Here is a 21,622-nt window from a genome sequence, read left to right as displayed (position 1 = left end):
ATTTCTTATCTCTATATAAACTTGATACACGCAACAAAAATAATTAATTTTCATTCAAGTGATTGGGTCAATGAAATATCTAACTTTTTTGAAATCATATTTGTTATTTTGACCATGCAAAAATATATTAGGTGAATTTTTTTTTCAAACTGTTGCTTTTCGATAGAAAGTGGATTCTATCACGATATTAACGTTTAAAAAGTGAATTTTAGATAAAATTAAGCAATTTCATGATATTAATGAGTAGTGTGTGAGTTTGAGAGATAGTGTGTGTTAGTGAGATTGTGTGTGTTAGTGAGAGAGTATAGTGTGTTAATGTGAATGTAATTTCATGAAATAAATAAAATTAGTTGAGTAATCCATTATTGAATGAAAATTATAATTGAGTCTAGTAATTAAGTGAAAAATATATAAAATAATATAAATAACACATAAAATATAATTGTACAGTACATATATAATAAAAGTATTCGAATTGCGATTATGTTTTTATACAATAATATAAAATGATTCAAGTACATGAAGGATTAGCGGTAACAGACTTTCTCTTCACAAATGTCCCTTGATTATGATCACGACGCAAGTATGGAGCATCATCATTGGCTAGCAGGATGCATGGATCAGCATTTACTTCGAAAGGTGGAATGGCAACAAAATTATTATATTCTTCTGAAAAGTCTGTCTTGTCCTCCACTCCAACGATGTTTCTCTTTCCTGATAGAACTATGTGTCGCTTAGGCTCATCCTTTTGCTTGTTGATCCCCTTCTTTGGCTTGCTGGACATGTCCTTAATGTAGAAAACCTGAGCGACATCCTGGGCTAGGACAAATGGCTCGTCTCTATACCCAAGATTGTTGAGATCAACTATTGTCATCCCATACTCATCTTTTGTTACCCCTCCTCCAGATAGCTTAACCCATTGGCAACGAAATAGAGGCACCTTGAAATTGGGACCGTAATCCAGCTCCCATATCTCTTCAATGTAGCCGTAATATGTCTCTTTTTTTCCATTATTGTCCGTGGCATCCATACGAACACCGCTGTTTTGGTTGGTACTCTTTTTATCTTCGGCTATCGTATAAAATGTGTTTCCATTTATCTCGTACCCTTGGTATGTTAAGATATTCCAAGATGGTCCCCTAGCCAATAAGAACAGTTGTTCACTTATATCCATGTTATGCATTAGATGCTTCCGCAACTAGCTACAGAAAGTGTTCATGTGCTCACGTGTAATCCATGCCTCAGACTTTTCCGGGAAATTGGAGAGCAGAATTTTCTTGTGTTCCTCGATATATGGGTCAACCAAGGATGATTGTTGAAGAACCGTATAATGCGCTTTCTTGAATGAGAAATCATCTGTGCAGACATAAGATTTCTTTCCTAATGTACCCTTTCCAGTTAGTCTCCCCTCATATCGCGATTCAGGGACTCCAATCAGTTTAAGGTCATCAATAAAGTCAACACAAAAGTCAATGACCTCCTCAGTTCCATAGACACTGGCGATGCTTCCTTCTGGACGAGCTCTATTACGAACACATTTCTTGAGTACCCCCATGAACCTTTCGAATGGGAACATGTTGTGTAGAAATACTGGTCCGAGAATATCAATCTCTTTGACAAGGTGCACTAGAAGATGTGTCATGATGTTGAAGAAAGATGGTGGAAATATCAGCTCAAAGCCAACAAGACATTGCACCACATCGTTTTGCAGCTTTATCAAATTCTCCGGGTCAATTATCTTCTGAGAAACTGCGTTGAGGAAGGCACATATCTTCACGATGGTTAACCGGACGTTATCAGGCAGAATCCCCCGCAGCACAACCGGAAGAAGTTCGGTCATAAACACATGGCAGTCATGGGACTTGAGATTTGTAAATTTCTTCTCTGCCAAATTTAAGATTCCTTTTATATTGGATGAGTATCCAGATGGAACCTTTATACTGCTCAAGCAGTCAAACATGGTTTCTTTCTCTTCCTTGCTAAGAGTATAGCTGGCAGGACTTAAGTATTGTCGTCCATTATCTCGCTGTTGTGGATGTAAGGCATCTCGTTCTTCCATACGTTGCAATTCTTGACGTGCTTCTACTGTATCTTTTGTCTTTCCGTACACTCCCAAGAATGCTATCAGGTTGACGCAAAAATTCTACGTGAGGTGCATCACATCAATTGCATGACGAACATCTAAGACTTCCCAATATGGTAGCTCCCAAAATATAGATTTCTTCTTCCACATGGGCGCCATTCCGTTTTCGTTCGGAACAGGTTGGCTACCAGATCCCTTTCCAAAAACAACTTCTAGATCTTTTACCATGTTGAAGACGTCTTTACCACTACGGTGCATCGGTTTTGTTCGGTGGTCCGCTTGGCCTTTGAAATGCTTGCCCTTCTTTCGTACCGCATGCCTGGTGGGAAGAAACCGACGATGACCCATGTATACAACCTTCTTACAGTGAGTCAACCATATATTATCGGTATCATCTAAACAGTGTGTGCATGCTTTGTATCCCTTGTTCGAATGTCCTGACAAGTTACTAAGAGCAGGCCAGTCATTGATCGTTACGAACAGCAATGCTCGTAGGTTGAAGTTTTCCTGTTTGTATTCATCCCACATCCGTACACCTTCATCGCCACAGAGCAATAAGAGTTCTTCGACCAATGGTCTTAGGTACACATCAATGTCATTTCCGGGCTGCTTTGGACCCGGGATAAGCACTGGCATCATGATGAACTTTCGTTTCATGCAGAGCCATGGTGGAAGATTGTACAGACAAAGAGTCACAGGCCAAGTGCTATGACCACTGCTCATCTCACCAAAAGGATTCATGTCATCCGTACTCAAACCGAACCTTATGTTTCTCGCATCCAAATCAAATTTAGGGTACGTTCTATCTATTTTTCTCCACTGCGACCCATCAGCGGGGTGTCTCAACATCGAGTCTTTCTTGCGTTCCTCTTTGTGCCATCGCATCAACTTAGCATTATCTTTATTTCTAAACAGACGCTTCAAACGTGGTATTATAGGCAAATACCACATGACCTTCGCAGGAACTCTCTTCCGGGGAGGCTCCCCCTCGACATCTCCAGGATCATCTTTTCTAATCTTGTAACGCAATGCACTGCATACGAGACATGCATCCAAATTCTCGTACTCGCCTCGGTAGAGGATGCAGTCGTTGGGGCATGCATGTATCTTTTGCACTTCCAGTCCCAAAGGGCAAACAAGTTGTTTGGCTTCATACGTTGTGGCAGGCAATTCATTATCCTTAGGAAGCATTTTTTTAACAAGTTTGAGTAATTCACCAAATCCCTTGTCGGATACACCATTTGTCGCCTTCCATTGCAGCAACTCCAAGGTGGTGCCAAGTTTCTTAAATCCATTTTGACAATCTGGGTACAACAACTTATGGTGGTCCTCTAACAACTTCTGGAACTTCAACCTCTCCGTTTCACTCTCACAGTCTGCCTGCACATTGTGCAATGCTTGCCCCAGATCGTCGCTGGGATTATTTTCTGCTACATCTACTTCGGGCTCTTCCATGGGAATATCGTCATCGAATGCACCGATTCCAGCATTCCCGGGAAAGTGGTCGTCAAAATCTTCTTCTTCATTGTCTTCCATGGTAACCCCCTGTTCTCCGTGCTTCGTCCAACAAACATACTTTTTCATGAAACCATTTGCGAAAATGTGGCTGTGTAGGATTCTTGAAGATGAGTAATCCTTGTTATTGTTGCAATGAACACACGGGCAGCACATAAAACCATTCTGCTTGTTTGCCTCAGCCACAGACAAAAAATAATGCAGGCCATCAATGAATTCTTTCGAACGTCGGTCAGCATTGTACATCCATTGCCGGTCCATCTGCATTTTAAATAAATCGATTTGAATTCTTTACACGTATCGAATAAATAAAATATATCAAACCTAAATTAAACTAAATGTAACATAACATGAATAATTAAAAGATATGCAATATCTATCATACATCTTGATTAATTAAAAGGGGTACTTAATCCATTACAGAACTTAACAAAGGAGTACTATACATGAAATTTAAAAATTCGGTCAACAACACATAGGTTTTCAACCGTCCTTGCGTTGGAACGCAGAATGTTCTAACGGATTTCTTGCTGGCGCAGAATAAGATGGCGGAGCTGAAACCTCCGAGTTTGGTGGTGACGAACCGTAACGCCGCAATAAATCCTCAAGATCAAACGGAGGTTCCTCGCCCCTTGCCATGCATTCTCTATATTCTTTTTCCAAATAACGGAGCGCTGCCCTATGAAAAGCACTAGGTTTTTTGGACCGACGACCTACTCGAGTTGTGCCCTTCTCTCCAGAAGGACAACGATCACCCCCACCGGCGCCACTCCCTCCAGCTGCTGAAGCCATATTTTACTGAAAAATACCTTTATTTTCCACAAAATTATAAATTCTTACCATTACAAAGCAAAAATTATTTACTATTACAATTACAATGATCAGATTAATAACTCTTGCAAATAACAATGAAATTATATAAAAAAAGACGAAATGTATCATTAATCCTCAAGAAATCTCTAATTAATTGAAAGAAATCTCTATAACTTCTAATTACTTTGACACCCTTCAGTTCCAGGAGTACACTCTTTTCAATATCCAGAAACCCTCTAGAAGAAAAATAAACCTTTATTTCTGAAAATGTATATGTCAGTAACCTCAACCCTGCGGTGATGACACTGCCTTTCGGGGGGACACGGTGCGGTACAAGGATGTCATCAATCGGCTAGTCGCAGCACCAACATTTACGATTAATAGGCACAGCACTTGGCACAGGCAGCATGCTCGTTCATATGCTCTCAGTACAACAACGGCATGCTGACTGCGTCAAATGCTGTCTTCTTATCAATCGGAAGTGCTGGTGATGCGACCAACCGATTTGCGACGTCCTTATAGCGCATCGTGTATCCCTGAAAGGTAGTGCCATCACCGTTGGATGGAGATTAACGACGTATACTTGTTTCGAAATAAAGATTTTTTTAGCTTCTAGATGGTTTCAATGTGAGCCTGATTAAATACATCACTAGAGTGTCAAAATAATCCATTCATAATACAAAAAATTCTATAATATACTCATTTCATTAATTCATTCACGAATAAAAAAATTAACTATCCACAATATGGTCATATATACAAGTACATCACATGAAGTATCTACACTCATTCTAAAAATTTCTACTATCCATATACTCATCTAAATCTAAAAGAAAATTACACCTACATATGCAATCTAGCTAGCTAAATGTCCAAGAAATGAGCTAGCTACACATTTTCTCTATTTCTAAAGTATGAAATGAGCTATACAAGCCAAGGAAGAAGAGAAAAACAAGCCCCAAACCTTTAGAGCAGATGGATGGACGGGGAATCAAAGATCTTCACAAATGTGGTGAAGAAATGAGCAAGAACTCCTCTATCCCGAGCCAAGAACAGCGAGAAAACAAGTGAGCTGAATGGCTCGGGCGGGGGGAGAGGGAAGGGGATAAGGGGCGCAAGGCCTTTTGTCCCGGTTGGAGGCACGAACCGGGACAAAAGGGGGGACTTTTGTCCCGGTTGGTGGTTCCAACCGGGACAAAAGGCTACGCGGGCCTTTTGTCCCGGTTGGAACCACCAACCGGGACAAAAGGCTCCCATTTTGTCCCGGTTGGTGTCTCCAACCGGGACAAAAGGCCCCCGTCCCCCCCGCTGGCCCGGCTAGCCGTTGGACCCGGGACAAAAGCCACCTATTGTCCCGGGCCCAAAGGCTGCCGGGACAAATGGCCAGGAACAAAGGCCTGTTTTGTAGTAGTGAACCTTAAGCAGTCTATTTGGCGCCTAATCACTTGTTTATCTTCTATATGTTGCTAGCTTCAATCTTGTCTCACACATGCGAAATCTTCTTCTTTGTGCAGAATCCGTCAGCGGCATCGAATGATGAGCCTCAGGACCCGGATTTGTCACCGTGGCCACGTTAGTGAGTGCTTGTGGACTTGCTTTGAGGAGTACTCGTGGCCTAGATTTGTGGAGTGCTTGTGGACTTAGTTTGTGGTTGTGGAATAATTGTATGGACTTGTATCGGTTTGCTTGTACACTTGTGGATTATTTCTAGTTGTGGATGAACGATACTAAACTTTAATTGTATTTGTGGATTGCTTGTGCCCATATGAACGTCTTGTGATGGTAATTTTGATGGTATGTGATGCATGTAGTGTATATTTGAGAGGGTATCATATATGTCGCCGAAAAGAAAAAAATAGAAAAAAAAAACACTTTGCCGAGTGTCATGAACAGGACACTCGGCAAAAATGCATTTTCTGGGCACCTGGACGCAGGGTTTGCCGAGTGTCTGGGACCCTGCACTCGGCAAACAGGCAGTCTTTGCCGAGTGTCTAGTCGTTACGACACTCGGCAAAGTCACCGTCACCGTTATCCTTCCGTGCCATCTACTTTTTTTTGCCGAGGGCCGTCTAGACACTCGGCAAAGTGTTTGCCGAGTGCTCGATGAAAAACACTCGGCAACCACGTCTTTGCCAAGTAAACAGTCGTCGTGTGCTGTATGCCGAGTGCTTCACTCGGTAAAGCCTTTGCCGAGTGTATTTAAGGCTTTGTCGAGTGTCTGGGGCACTCGGCAAAGTAGAGAAATCCGGTAGTGAACTGTGTCTTGTATCTTCGCAATGATGAGCTGCACTGCATTTTAACGAGTGGCGGGTGGCGCTCCACATTTGGGTATATAGCTGGTTAATGGCATCTTGGTACTTACTTCATACAGATGGTACGAGTTCACTGCAACATCCCCATTGCTCCAGCCAGCTATCATCTCTGTATATTCATACACATAAAGAATGGCATCATGTTGGTAATACTGAAAAGGTGCATCGATCTTATTGTTGGTACATATACAGCTTACGTAAACAAAAGAAAAACAAGAGTTGAGTATTTTACCAGGATGATTGTGGCAGAAGTGGTCCCAAGTGCTTGGCCCCTTGCCATGCTCATTCCAAGCACCTTCAATCTACATAGATGGAACATAAAAATAATTTCTTGTGCATATAAAACAAACCATATCACTTAACTTGCATTTAGAGTTTTGGGCATCCATATTTTTTCTCTTAGTTATTAGTATTAAGTAAAACTTAGCGCTATTTTCCTTCCTATTAGCAAAGACATATACATCATCCATGCTAGAAACAATACTTGGTACACTGCAGTGGCGGCGCCAAAGACGAATCCGTGGTGGAACCAGTGCCTCCTAGGGATTTCCCATGGCATGAGATGTTCATGTCCAAGCTCGCTGCTCATCCTTTCTGATGGCATGAGATGTTCTTGTCCAAGCTCGCTGCTCATCCTTTCTGCTTGTGATCTAAGGCTTAGGTCACACCTTCTCTTACTCTTCTCTTTTGAAGGTAGGCGCCATGACAAATTGTCTCCATTGGGTCCTATGTGGCTTCTAAGGCCTAGATGGGTAGTGCAATTCATCAGGGCTGAAGCAAGCAGAGCCATTTCTTGGTAGCTGGATAGGTTTTGAGCTGCTTGAGTATGGGTTGCCCCATATGTTATGCTGATCCATCTATTTATAGATGGGGGTATGCCAAATCTGTGAGGCTAGGATAGGAGTGAGGCTATGAAAGAAAAATATAATATTCGTTTGGGTCAACTGCAACAACAAAAATATAAATAGATTGTACATTGCAAACAGAGACATCAATCTGAGCCGCACTAATACAAAATCTGAACAAATGACAACACTACACTAATTAAGCTTCCATTTGGAACCTAGTGGGTGATGAAAGTCCAAATTTTAGAACTAGTCCATCCAAACAAGAGTGCTAATTGGATGGGCTAAACTTTAATCGAGATTCAAAAACTTTTGTAAGGATATAAGTGCTAGTATATGCTAAAGTTTAGCATTCAATTTTAATCCATCCAAACAATCCCTAATAAGTTACCGAGGAGAAGTTGCCAAAGCTGGCCCATTAGTTGTCGCCAAAAGTCTTGCTCAGCGTAATCAGCTGGCTGTAACTATATATCACGAAACAAATTACATGTAAACACTTTGAAAATCGCAACACATACCCCCAGCGTTTGTAAACAATTTGCCTGCTCATTCATCCACAATCACAGAGGTCAGCAGGCTTCGTCGTAATTGTACATGTGCAGGTGATAATTAACATAGACAAACTAAAGAAGGTCGATGGATCTGATCGCTCACCCAAGCAACAGGGCGGAACACGACGGCTTGCTTGTACTACGAGCGATGACTTTAGCAGCTAGATAGCTATAGGTAGCTAGCACCTCGTCCATGGAGAGAAACACGAGTCGCTACCAGACTTTCGGCGTGCATTATTAATTATTGAGACTGCATGGCCACAGTATGGACACAAACAACCATCCATCTGTTGGCCTAGACACATAGTACGGGAGGCGCGTTATGAACAGATGTAGGACGTCGGACGTCGGGTAGTGACCGGTGACTAGCCAGGCGATGATCATGAGAAGAAGAGCTAGAGCTTGAAGATTGATCCAAACAAAAAGATCTTATCCATTTGAGTGTAGCAGGTGTACTTGAGCTTAGGACCAACTGAGTGTAGGTCAAGTAAAGGCTTAGAAGCTTGTTACTCTTGATGTTTCACTACAAGAAATAGCTACATTAGTACCGGGCACATGTAGCCCTTAGTACCGGTTGCCCCGACCGGTACCGGCTAGCCAGTACTAAATGGACGGTCCATTTAGTACCGGTCGCAGTGTCCGGTACTAAATAGCTGGTCTCTTTGAAAAAATAAATGCACATGTGCCGGGGTTCGAACTCATGATCTGTGGCCTCGCGTGTAGTATCCTCTACCATCTCACCCACACAGCATATGTGAGTGCATTGAAGATGTTATCCTTTTGAAGTAACCAGAATGGACCATTTAATACCGGGCCATGACCATTTAGTACCGGGCCATAACACCACCCGGTACTAAATGTCATCATTTAGTACCGGGTGGTGTTATGGCCCGGTACTAAATAGTTGGGGGGCCAGGAGCTATTTAGTACCGGGTCATAACACCAACCGGTACTAAATGATGACATTTAGTACCGGGTGGTGTTATGGCCCGGTACTAAATAGTTGGGGGGGCCAGGAGCTATTTAGTACCAGGTCATAACACCAACCGGTACTAAATGATGACATTTAGTACCGGGTGGTGTTAAAAACCGGTACTAAATGGCTCCGGAGGCACTGTGCTGTAGAACCGGTACTAAATTGATATTAGTACCGGATTTAAAGCAACCGGTACTAAATGGAGGTGGACGAATGACTCTTTTTCTAGTTGTGTTTGACGGCATCTACATGATCTTGGTGACCCGTAGGCTCTTCATGAGCTCTTGGAGTTTGTGGGAGACCCAAGAAGAAAAGATTGTACGTGGTTTGAAGCTCGCCGCTCCGAAGATGGAGAGCATTCTTAGTGAAGACTTGCTCTTTGTGAGGCAAGGGAGTTTAACCCTTAGTGGGTGCTCCAATGTGGATTAGAGGAGAGCGTTAACTCCTCGATACCACCGGAAAAAAAATCTAGTTGTATCGTGTACTTTGCATTTACATTCAAGCAATTCAAGCAAGTTGCTTTGTTTGTGCTTACTCTTGCTCTTGTTTGCTTGTTTGTTATCTAAGACCCTTGCATGCTAGCAATAATATATATGATCTTTTGACTAGGCCTTGTTCTTGTTAGTGTGTTTCTCACTAGGCAAAATAAGCATGTTTGTATGTTTACCCACCTAAAGTCCTTTTGTTAGTGTGATCTAGTTGATAGGATTCAAATTCATAGATTGGACAAACACTAGTACTAGGCTAAGGATTTTGTAAAAATCGAAAAAGTCCCAATTCAAACCTCTTGGGCCACAATCCTTTCATTAAAAAAATAGGGTCGCAATATAAAAAACAATTGACATTGACGAGACTGCATGATTGGTTTTACTAAAAAAATATTATGGATATGTTTGGTGTACCTTGCGCGTACATTGTTTTTTGCTCGATGGAAACAATATCGATGCATATCGTCTACACAGGATGGTCACAATGCTCATTACCACAGTTGATGATCGCTCTCACTTAGTTCTACACTAGTCTATCAACTCGTGTTCCTATATGGGCTAATTATAATTAATATAAAAAAATTTCTAGCTAATAATTATAATTATCTATCTCACACTCTCTTTCATCTACTAAATATTCTAACACATACTCTAACATACATATATATCATTATCTAGTTATAATATATTTCATTTCACTTCACACCTCTCCATATGTGTATGATATATATTTAATTGAATTATTTGTTTGTTAATTGGTATTCTTGTCTCTTATATTATATATTAATACATGGTGACACGTATTGTGGATAGTATTTTTATATAAAAAAATAACATAAATAATATATTAATAATGATAAAATTAATAATTTAGAATTTTATATTGATGTGCTTTAATATTTTATTATAATTTTATAATTTGGATTGGGATATGTGTGTTAATTTAACTTATAATAGTGACAAATTTGGATAATTTATATGAAAATTTAGGGAGTTATTTGCATTATTTTTATGATAGCATAGGTGGGTAATTTACACGATAGAGGATCTAGGCGGTTACTTTAGAATTTTTTTATAATTACTGAGGTGGGTAATTGAGATACATGTTTAGGGGTTATCTATATCTATATATCCTATATAATTGGTCCCCACTAAGTGTATTCTCTCTTCATGTAAGGTGTCAACATCATTCTCCACTAAGTGTCCCACTAACTTTGCAATTAGATTTCTACTAAGTGTATTATCTCTTCATGCAAGGTGTCCACATCATCCCTCACTAAGTGTGCCACTAACTTTGCAATCCTTTCATGCAACATATCTATGTTCCTTTTATTAATTACAAAAAATATCCATGCCATCTCTACTATATGTGATACTTTTAATCTTTAATCTATTAACGTAAAGTCATATGCATAAGCTATTTTTTTCGTCACCTATCATTTTATAATGCGATCAAATATTCTATTCTATTGGTTTTTTTCTGTTAGCTTACCTATTTTTACCGGATTCGATATCCAATTAAAGAATAATGTGCAATTCAAATTCATATCATTACCACATAAACGATCACCAAAAGTGTCATAAATGCTATTTCTCTCTTCTCCATATCATCGGAATTAACATATTTGCCCAATCAATTTCGTGCACATCTTCTGTCCATTAGATGTATGTCTTCATGATTTTTTTTTCTTCTCCTATTTATTAATTAACCAACAAAGAGGTTAAACGTTCATGCATGTAAGCCGAGTACAATTAAGATTACATCTCTAAACCAAAATTACCATCATGTGTTAAGTAACATCTATCTATTTTGTATGTGAGTATCAGTTCTATTAATTTCATCTGTGTGTTCATTAGCTCAATGAGAAGTTTCCTTTATTAGTCATATTTTCAATAAACTTGATCTAATCTAAGTACTATATTGTAATGTTGCATACTCTCCATACTATTTTACTTAAAAATATTTTGCATCATTTAGTCACAATTTATTGAAAAGCTCCCTCAAATCCCGCAACAACGTGCGCCACATCATCATTTTATTTCCACCATCGGATCTGAATTAAAACTCATATCCTGGCCATCCGCAACCCAATAAGAGTTCTTACCTTTTTAGTTGATTTTATTATTGCCACATAAATAATTTTTATGACGGAATTAGCAAAAAAACATCAAAAAAATAATGTAAGTACTAACATCTCTCGTTCATTTTTATCACACTCATTCCTAACAACCTATTATACTGCAGTATTGCATATTGATGGAGTAGAATCCATAACCAATTCAAAATATCTATATTCGTCCAATGAAACATAGGTACTAAAGCCATTAAATAAAATATATTCTTTTCAATTATCAACATTTCACATAACTGTGTTGCTCACATTTAATTTTAAAAAAAATATTGCAGAAACTTCATTTATCCAAGAGAGTCAATACAAAGTCCAATCTCTTGCTTCACAAAATGATGCAGACATTTCCATTTCCTCACATAATAAAATTAAAACATCCTTGTCATAACTATTATGGTTCCTTTGTTTATGAGTCTCAACAACTAGAACTTCTTATATGTACATCGACTTCAGTATTTAAGAATTTCTTATATGCAACTATGCCATATATCTCCAATGCTAAAATTGGCTGCAACTTCATAACTCCATCTTTTCAGCACACTCAACTTCAATATTTTTGCTCTGAAATTCCGTAGCAACGCGCGGGGTATTCAACTAGTTTTATTCTATTTTCATAAACATGCATGTGCTGGTAATAATTAACATGGACAGATTAAAGAAGGTCGATGGATCTGATCAGTGATCATCACATCACTCACCCAAGCACAAGGCGTGGCGAGGAACACGACGGCTCGTACGAGCGATGACTTTAGCAGCTAGCCAGGTAATGGCGAGAAACACGACTTTGCTATACCGGACGTGTCGGGGCGTGCATTAATAATTGTTGAAAATGATGACATGGACGTGCCACTAATTAAGCCAGCAAGCTACTTGTAGCTACTAAAGTCAGTCCCAATGCAGGCTCCACTTATAGAGTCTAAACCTCAAAGACTCCATCACAAAAAACTATACTTCCCAATGCAAAGTGTGTTACTTTGGTTTATATGGCTCACTTGTCTCTTACACATTCATTCTTGATTTGCGTGAAGACTTGGAGTCTAAATAAGACTTGGAGTCTTGATTTCTCTCTCTTCCATAAATATACTGTCACATCAGCAAAACGCAATAAATAGGAGGGTTAAACTCTATGATACAGTCTGGATTGAGACTACCCTAAAATAACGATGGAATTAACAATCGTGTCGGGTGCATGAGTTGCAGCAGGGCCACAGTATGGACACAAATGACCTTCCATTGGTCCAACATGTAGTAGACACATAGTACGGGAGGCACGTTATGAACAGATGGACGTCGGACTTCGGGTAGGGTAGTGACTGTGACTAGCCAGGCGATCATCATGTCGAACCAGAAACTTCCAAAAAAAGTCAATGTTTTGATTTATCTGTTGACGTCAAACGTTCATTATATTCCCACTTGTGTATTCACACTACTACTGTGTAGTCTGTGTGTGAGAGAGAGAGGAAACCAACCAATAAACTAACCTCTCGAGCTGATTTTCGAGAGGAAACCAAACAAAAAAACTAACCTCTCGAGCTGATTTTTCTCAGCCCATGTATATGATGATAGCATCGAATACACAAGGAAGCCCATGTATGATGATAGCATCGAATGCACAAGGAAATGTCATGTGCAGCCCATTAGCGCCCATGCTAGCTAAGGGAGCATCATGCCTCTCCAATCGGAAGAGCGTGAATTAACCTGGGCTCTTAATGACAACCCAACAGTTCAGAAGGGCAAGATAGAAACATATATTTCACAATAAAGAAAAACCGACAACCTGAGTGGTCATCTTTCGATTAACTTGATCTGAGAATCACAAATGAAAACAGAGATCTGAGTTACAAAGTGAGCGCCTTCAATATGATGGAACTGTTTACCGAGCTTCTAGCAATTACATGGGCTCTGAATTCATGGATTTAATCATCATAGTAAGTGAAGAGTACTACAATGTACATGGCAAACCCAATCAAGTGGTCTTCTTTTTCTTTGACTTGAGCATCACGAGACCCACAAAGATGCTCAAGAAACAAAGGAGAACCACGCCGGCAATCACTGGTATCAAAATCTCATACTCTTGAGGCAGGAAGTACTTGTGCACAAAGTGGTCGCTGTCAACGAACGGCTAGGTGGGAATAACATAGACAAAATAACCATTCAGAAATAAAGCCATTACAGTTCTACTTCAACTGAAACTGATAAAAGCATAAAAAGTTACTGACCAAGATAATGACCCAGAATGTATAATAGGTGAAGATGGATAAGCTCGTTAGCGTCAGCAGAAAACCAACTGCCTTATCACCCAGTTCCATTTCTCTGAGAATAATAGAAAATAACAACCTTATCAGTGCTATCAATTTTGGCAGATGAATGGTCATGATAATCCAAACGAAATGTCAAATATGTTTCATGATGGGTTCATAATAATCTGAACAACACAAAAGCTATTGCACAAAAAACTATCCAATATGGGAAAAATAGACTAGAGTGCTAGAACCGTATCAAGGGAGATGAGCAGCCACTCCACTGCAAAGCCTGTCTTAGCAATGCACCCAAATTAAGGCAAGAAAACCAAACAATTAAAACAGAGCAGCGCTAGCTTAGTAACACTCATATACTGCACTATGCCTTGTCATATCATGCATTATCACAAATTTAGGCATTCCACGTCTGGATATGTGGCAGTTGCTACTGTGCCTACATACCCACACAAAGTGATGGTAAGCGTAAATATGGTCTGAGATTGCAATAGTGCTACTGCTACCACATTGCTACAACTGCAAGCATCAAGCACAACAGTTACGGCATTACATCATGAAGTTGCAGGAAACATAACTACTAGAAAATCCAAGCATAAATTCTGGTATATCACTAAAAGACTAAAATTCGCATGTTAGAAAATCCAACCATATTAGAAACTCACATAGTACGATAATGGAATTTCTGGTAAATAACTTAAATTCTCAGATAACATAGTGGAACGATATCCAACAGAAGTGGAATTCCTAGAGGTAGGATATCATTATTTTGAAGAAAGGAAATCAAACTTTAATTTATCAAAGACACACTATATTGGTACATATTTGTACAGTTTACTATGCTCACTTTTGAAAATGATCAACATCATTCTCTTAAAACACATATAAGCAAAATGTCTATACTGGTAGTTGCTCAGTTTCCTATACTGATTTACAAAAATTCTTTATGAGCATTGCATACACAAATTTCCCTTATTTATATCATTTGCATGCACATGAAGCCCTAAGTACAATGTGGTGATTACTTCATAGTTGATAAATGGCTTGGCTACTCAAACAACAAAATCCCTTTGTTCTACTTTGTTATTATATATGGACAGCAGGACAGATAATCTGCTATAATAAACATGTTATATTGGTCCAATTGCTCAAAAGTAGGGCAATATGAGTAAAATTGGGTGATACCATATGCAATTCATCTCAGCTGAACTACAAGAAGTCAAATCCTGGGTAGCATGTTTAAAAGTTTATGTTTCCATTACTTGCATATGTTCTGAGCTTAGAGTTCAGGAATTCTTTCCCCAAATTGTAATGGGCAAAGACCAAAGTTTTATATTTGTTACTTCTATAAGAAAAAAAAATCCAACATCTTGAACACATACACATTAAGTTCTATATGGATATGTAGCTTGTTGGCCAAATACAATGAGAGCATTCTCTGTTTCATTTCCATCTTCCAAATAAGCAGCCATACAAGCACTTTTGTTCATAAACAAATCAACAGAATTGTTGAAAACTTGAAATTCAATCCAATAATGAAGTAGCACAAACCACTTGTTTTTCTAATTTCTAGTGATGATGACAGGGGGATACACAAATGAAGAAATTGATAGCTTAGGCAACAAAGATACATCTTTCTTTCATCCCAACAAAATAATTACACAAATTGAAATGCTGCATACAGTAGCAGCGCACCTAATGCAAATCTCATGACTATTCAACCATCCAGCCACTGATGTACTACCTTGTATGTATTAGAGAGCAGTGCTGCAATGCAGAGGAACCTTTGATTATGCGCAGGTAAAATCTGATCATACTACCTAGAACAATCAATATAAGAATGACAAGAGTCCCTTTCCTTTCGGTGCAGTGGCATTTCTAAGTTTGAGAGTGGCACGTGATGTCTGAAACAAACAATAGGTTCCACGTCTCAGGAAAATTACGTCCAGGATGCGGAGAGTCTTGATCTAGGGACATTCACTAAACGATGCAACGAAATGACGCAACAATTGAAATCACCGGGCTTAATTTCACCACAAAAATACCCCCCAAACCTTAGGGAACGAAGGCGATCTAGAAGCAACTCCACCTCTCCATGCTAGGACGCGGTGCAAATACCAGTCCACGCTTGATGCGGCGCTCGTGGTCAACACTTAGGGAGCCGTATTCGGTAGTAGCCCTCTTACCTTCCGGGACGGGCGGCGGCGCGAGCGCGAGGTGGCACGCAGACGCCGCGGAGGGGCGGCGCGGGCCGGGGAGACGGGCGGCGCCGTGCCCAGCACGAGCGCGAGGAGGCGCGTGGGCGGCGCGGCCGGCGGACGGCGGAGACGGGCGCAGGGCGGCGACGGATCTGGAAGGGACGGGGGAGACGGGCTGAGGTAGACCCATTTATGGGCTGGGCCGGACTCGGGCCGGGTAGAAATCGGGTCCGTTCGGATAAAAATTTCGCACCCGTAGTTCTACAGTAGAAGTGGATGGGCCAAAGTTGAGAGTGCGTCCAGTAGGAAACGAACCTGAAGCTTTTTTTTTTGATAGTATATATAAAAGGAAAAAGTTCAGATTACTACCATGTGGTTTCGCGAAAGTCCGCATAACCTCCTAAAAAAATTTAGTTTATTTTACTATGGTGGTTTTATAAACCGGTGCACTTAACATCTTTTGTCACTAATCTAATCCTGTTTTGGTGACGTGGACGCGATTTCACAAATAATCACGCCACATAAGCAGGCTGACGTGGCTGGAACTAATCTTGCTCACATAACCCCTCCTTTTTCCCTACCCTAGCGACGGCATCCCCTGTTCGGCTGTTCCCCAACTCCGCGTGCTCCACCGGCGGCAGATCGGACCAGCAAGGTGACCGGCGGCGGACTGACCAAGCAAGGGTGGGGAGGGCCAGCGGTCCCTGCCCGTGCTCATGGCCACCCTGCTGGTACCCTCTATTCGTCCCGTGCTGCGACCGGCGGCGGATCGACCTAGCAAGGGGCAGCGTGCCGGCGGCGGCTCTGGGAATGCGCGATGCCAAGCCCCTCCGGCTTCAGCGGCGGGATCGGGGCGTCACCCTGCGCCTCCCCGTGCTGTTTCAGCTTCTCGGCTTCCTCCTCGCCTGCGTCGCACGTGGACAGCAGAGCCCACTGCCCCTGTTCCCCCGCGCCGCCGCTCGCCCCGGCACTGTCGGCCGTCGAGAAGCAGCTCAACAACCTGACAACAATGTTGCCGAGACCATCTCCGACAACTTCAGCTTCCGTGTCGCCAGCCCGTAAGCTCAATCGCCTCGCCTCTCAGCTGCTTCTTCGACTTAATGGCCTGTTTACATCAGAATTAGCTGTTCAGCAATGTTCCACAATACCTCAGCTCTGTTCTTGCTTGCTTGCTTCGTGGATGGAGCGGCGCTGTACAGCAATAAAAAGGAGAGCAAGCCTATTTACATCAGTATTAGCTGCAACCTCCCTTCGATCCCACATCCCACCTGATAGGCGCATATTTTGCCTTTTGGAAACTTGGCGTATATGTGCATAAGTCAATGTGATCAGTTTGGCAATATGCATGTGGATAAATTGTTTATTTTGCAGGTTATCAAACCAGATGAACCTGGAGGTAGCAGTGCAAGCTGCAGCAGCATTCTTGAACAAAACTGTTGAGTCTGCTCATGCCTATCTATCTGTTGGTCCCATATTCAATGACTACAGCTCGGTTGGATACTACTCCTGAAGAACGAGAAGGCCATCATTTTCCAACCAAAGAGGGTTGTGATCGGACATGGCCCTCTCCAACTAGTTGCTGTTAATAACTTAAAGAATTTATACATTGTACCCAAACAGCTTGCAAGTTTGTGTGGATGTCACTGTGTGTGAAGGTGTAATATTAGAGTAGCAGAATAGAACAGCTCTGTAATTGTCACTTGATGTACTGAATGAGTGAAGTTATGGAATAAGAAAATGGAAATGCAACAACTATATTTGCAAGCTGACATATTTGATGTTTAACAGAACCAAAAGCTGGCATAAGCTGACATAATCGATATTTAACATAACCAAAAGCTGACATAGCTGACATAACTAAATAACTGATCAAACCAAAGTTTAACATAACTAGAAGGAAGAACCCTGACACAATGACATAACCAAGCTAATTGACACATCACTCTCTAGTTGAAGCTTTCCTCAGTCTTGCTTTGGCTGCAACCTGTGCCTTCCTCTTCACTGGTGTTGAGGTTGTTTGGGATTGCACTTGAGATAATTCAGATGCCTGACTACTACATTGGGTGCCTCCATTTGTCCTTGCCTTCTTAAGGGGCCTGCTGCTCTCAAGTACCTACAGCCAACTAAAATAATATGAGTGCACAATAAAAGCATACATGAATGGAATTAGGCTAATGAAATTACTTGCCTCTTTGTCTTTCTCCATAATTCTTCTCTTTGCCTTTGATTTGGGACCACATGTTCTAGAGTTGTGGCCTGCCTTTTTACACTTACTGCATGTTACTACACTGCCTGCCCTAGAGACTTTAGTTGCCTTCTTGGACTCTCCAGGTTCTCTCCTCTCTTTTCTTGGCCTCCCGGGCATCTTCACATATGCTGGAGGCTGAGGTTGCCTAGGGTCAGTCGGCAACTGGCACATTCCTTCCATTGGCAGCATGCAATGATCATAGATCTTATTGTACTCCACTACTGAGTAACAATCAGCTATGTAGTCCTCTAGTGGCAGACTGTTCAAGTATATTGCAGTGACGGCATGATGACAAGGAATGCCTGACAGCTGTCAATACCTGTAAGAACAAGTCTTTGCGCCAATATCAACTATGTACCTCCTGTCCTTGTCTTTGACCTCATATCCATCTTTCCCATTCCATATTGCAGTGCAGTGCTGAGCAAGGTTAATATACTTGTTCAATTTCTTCATAATATTTGGACATATCCTTGAGTTCCTTTTGGCTGACTTTGCTCTATTTTGTTGTATCCTCACATAAACTTTGGTCCTGATCCCCTCTAGCATGGAAAGGATTGGATGGGCCCTGATATCAACTATCCAATTATTGAAGCTTTCACACATATTGTTGTCCACACTATCACAATTGGAGCCAATGTTGAACCATGCTCTGCTCCAATGTTTGGGGTTTGTATTCATCATATCTTTAGAACCAGCAGCTGTTAATTGGGCTAACTTTGCCTTGCAATAGTTGAAAAATTGCAAATTAGAAGCTTTGGCACACATCCAAAAGGGCTTTTGGTAATCAGTCTTCCTGTAGGTCTTCCTCCAATTTGCATAAATGTGCCTTGTGCACATTCTATGTTCACATTCTGGAAAGTAATTAGCAACTGCATTGAGCAAACCCTTTTGTTGATCAGAGATTATAACCCAGCCCTTGCCACCAATGGGGATGTTCAGATCCTTTTGCAGAAGACCAAAGAACCAAGACCAAGAGACTTCAGTCTCCTTCTCCACCACTGCCCAAGCTACTGGATATATCTGATTATTTGCATCTCTTCCAATAGCACATATGAGTTCACCATTGCAAGCTCCCTTGAAGAAGCACCCATCCACTCTAATAACTTTTCTGCATCCAGCAATAAAACCTTTCTTGCAAGCATCAAAGCAAACATATATTCTCTGAAACACATGGAAATCATACTCAGGATCCAAGCACACTGCAACTGTGCTACCTAGGTTTGTCCTAAGTATCTCTGCTTGATAGTGAAAGACCTTGGCATACTCTCCTTTGCATGACTCATATATCCTTCTCATGACAATTAAATTTGCTCTCTTAATCTTGGACAAAGAAACTTCCGCACCCATCTCAAGGAACACAGTCTCCTTGATATTGAGAAGCCTCCATGATGGATTGGGCCTAATGATGTTCTCAAATCTATCAGCTATTCTAGGTGCTATCACCAATCTGTTGTCCCTTCTCTGTGGGCATTGATGAACATCATTGAATGTCTTCACCTTAAAGTGATTTTTGTCTTTAGAAGCAAAAATCATCCATGAGCAGCCCTTCCATGAACATTTACATCTGGTCCTATCCTTCTCATCCTTTGAGAAATTGAGGTGTCTCCTAGTAGCAAAACCATACTTGATGAGAGCATCCTTGAATTGCACCCTCCCAGCAAAGATCATACCAAGAGAAAAAGTGGGACAAGCTGCTTCACTATCAAATCTTGGAAACCTGCTCTTCCTTCTAATTGCCTCACCCTCATCATCTTCTTCATAACTGTACTCATCACTTGAATCTATCATGGGGGCTTCATCATCATTGTCATCCTGCAATACATTTGCTTCAGCTGCAACCTCTTCCATCTCCAACAGTAATTCTTTAGAGGCTGCAGGGTTAGACCTTTGATTCCTAACAACTGTCCTGAACTCATCTGCCTCTTCATCAACATCTGAACTGTCACCATCCACATATTCTTCATCAGATTCTGTTTCAGCTTCCTCCTCATCAGGGTCAAATCCTTCTGAGTTGTCTCCTTCAGCATCTCCATCCCGGTCAGCATCACCATCAACACCACCCTGCCCATCTCCATCTCCATCTCCATCTCCATCTCCATCTCCAAATTCATCAGAATGCACTATTGGACAACTCTTTGTAAGATAAGGCCCATCTTTGTTGTTTTACACCTCCATAACTCTTGTGAATCTCCACATAAATTTCAGCAACACTATCATCTGTAATGCAATCAGACATGAACTGCCATATCTTGTCATCATTTAGAGTCCTCAAACACTGTTTAGATCTTGTCTAGGATAAAGCCAGTGAAGTTGGACATCATCATCTTTGCCAAGTGTCACATGATCTGACAAAAATCCCCTAACTTCAATCAAAGATATCTTATCCCTATCCAAGTGAGATGATCTAACAGATGTTTCACCTATGCAGATGACGTTGTAACCATCGTAATCAAACCTTCCCCCAAGATGAAACCTAACTGCCAATACATCTCCAGGATCCATTGCCCTGAAAAGCAACAAAGGAAAACTCATTTGTAATTCCACATACAGAAATCATGAACGCCACCCACAACACCCGTAATTCCATGTACAGAAATTATGAACGCCATCCATAGCACCCACAATAACCGCATCAATCATCGAATCCACCAAAAAGTCAGGTTTCCAAACCAATCGTGGCCATTCAGACCCAACAAAAACACATCACATTATCCCCACGTAACCCTAGCCCACCCTAGCCTTGTACAGCAAATTCTACCAAAGTGCTAGTCCAAAGAGGGATTGGTACGCACCTCGGCAATGTCCCCGCCGCCAATCCCAGGAGTTGTGGTGCGATCGCCGCCGATCGCCGCCGGCTGCCTTGCTGCGCTGATCCGTGTAACACCCCAGTGTTAATCGCGAGGCCAATAATGTGCTTAACCCGTTAATTATGGATTTAAGCTCGTTGTTAGCGCTAATCAAGTCCGCATAGTGTTCCTCAACTTAGCTGTGTTCGATCTCATTTTTCTCCCTGATCCGAGCCTCAAATCAAGTTTCGCCTAAAATCAAAGTTGTAGACCTTCTCTTCCTCTACAACTTCTATTTTGGCCAAATTCTAAGTTCTCATATGAAATTTTGAGATATGGATGGTCAAAATCGGGTCAAAACTTTTCAAACGTGGGCACTATGCTACCCTGTTCTTTCCTTTGCCCGTACGCGCGTGCCCATGC

The 21,622-nt window shown here is 41.2% G+C and overlaps 2 protein-coding genes across 2 annotated transcripts; one reads left to right on the top strand and one right to left on the bottom strand.

Annotated features, from left to right (window-relative positions):
- Positions 1-13,463: 13,463 nt before the first annotated feature.
- LOC120643726 (dolichol-phosphate mannose synthase subunit 2-like) lies at positions 13,464-16,327 on the bottom strand. The gene is made up of 3 exons (XM_039920193.1): positions 16,154-16,327; positions 13,932-14,025; positions 13,464-13,834 (listed from the first exon to the last, which is right to left on the bottom strand). Exons 2-3 carry the CDS (start codon positions 14,019-14,021, stop codon positions 13,679-13,681), a joined length of 246 nt encoding a protein of 81 aa, XP_039776127.1. The 5' UTR covers positions 14,022-14,025; positions 16,154-16,327; the 3' UTR covers positions 13,464-13,678.
- Positions 16,328-16,711: 384 nt separating this feature from the next.
- Positions 16,712-17,934, top strand: LOC120643725. The gene is made up of 2 exons (XM_039920192.1): positions 16,712-17,223; positions 17,537-17,934. Exons 1-2 carry the CDS (start codon positions 16,976-16,978, stop codon positions 17,673-17,675), a joined length of 387 nt encoding a protein of 128 aa, XP_039776126.1. The 5' UTR covers positions 16,712-16,975; the 3' UTR covers positions 17,676-17,934.
- Positions 17,935-21,622: the final 3,688 nt, after the last annotated feature.

Source organism: Panicum virgatum, chromosome 8K (assembly GCF_016808335.1).
Source record: "Panicum virgatum strain AP13 chromosome 8K, P.virgatum_v5, whole genome shotgun sequence".
Lineage (NCBI taxonomy): Eukaryota > Viridiplantae > Streptophyta > Magnoliopsida > Poales > Poaceae > Panicum > Panicum virgatum.
The sequence above is the reverse complement of the archived record's forward strand: the minus strand, read 5'-3'. Positions and strand labels throughout refer to the sequence as shown.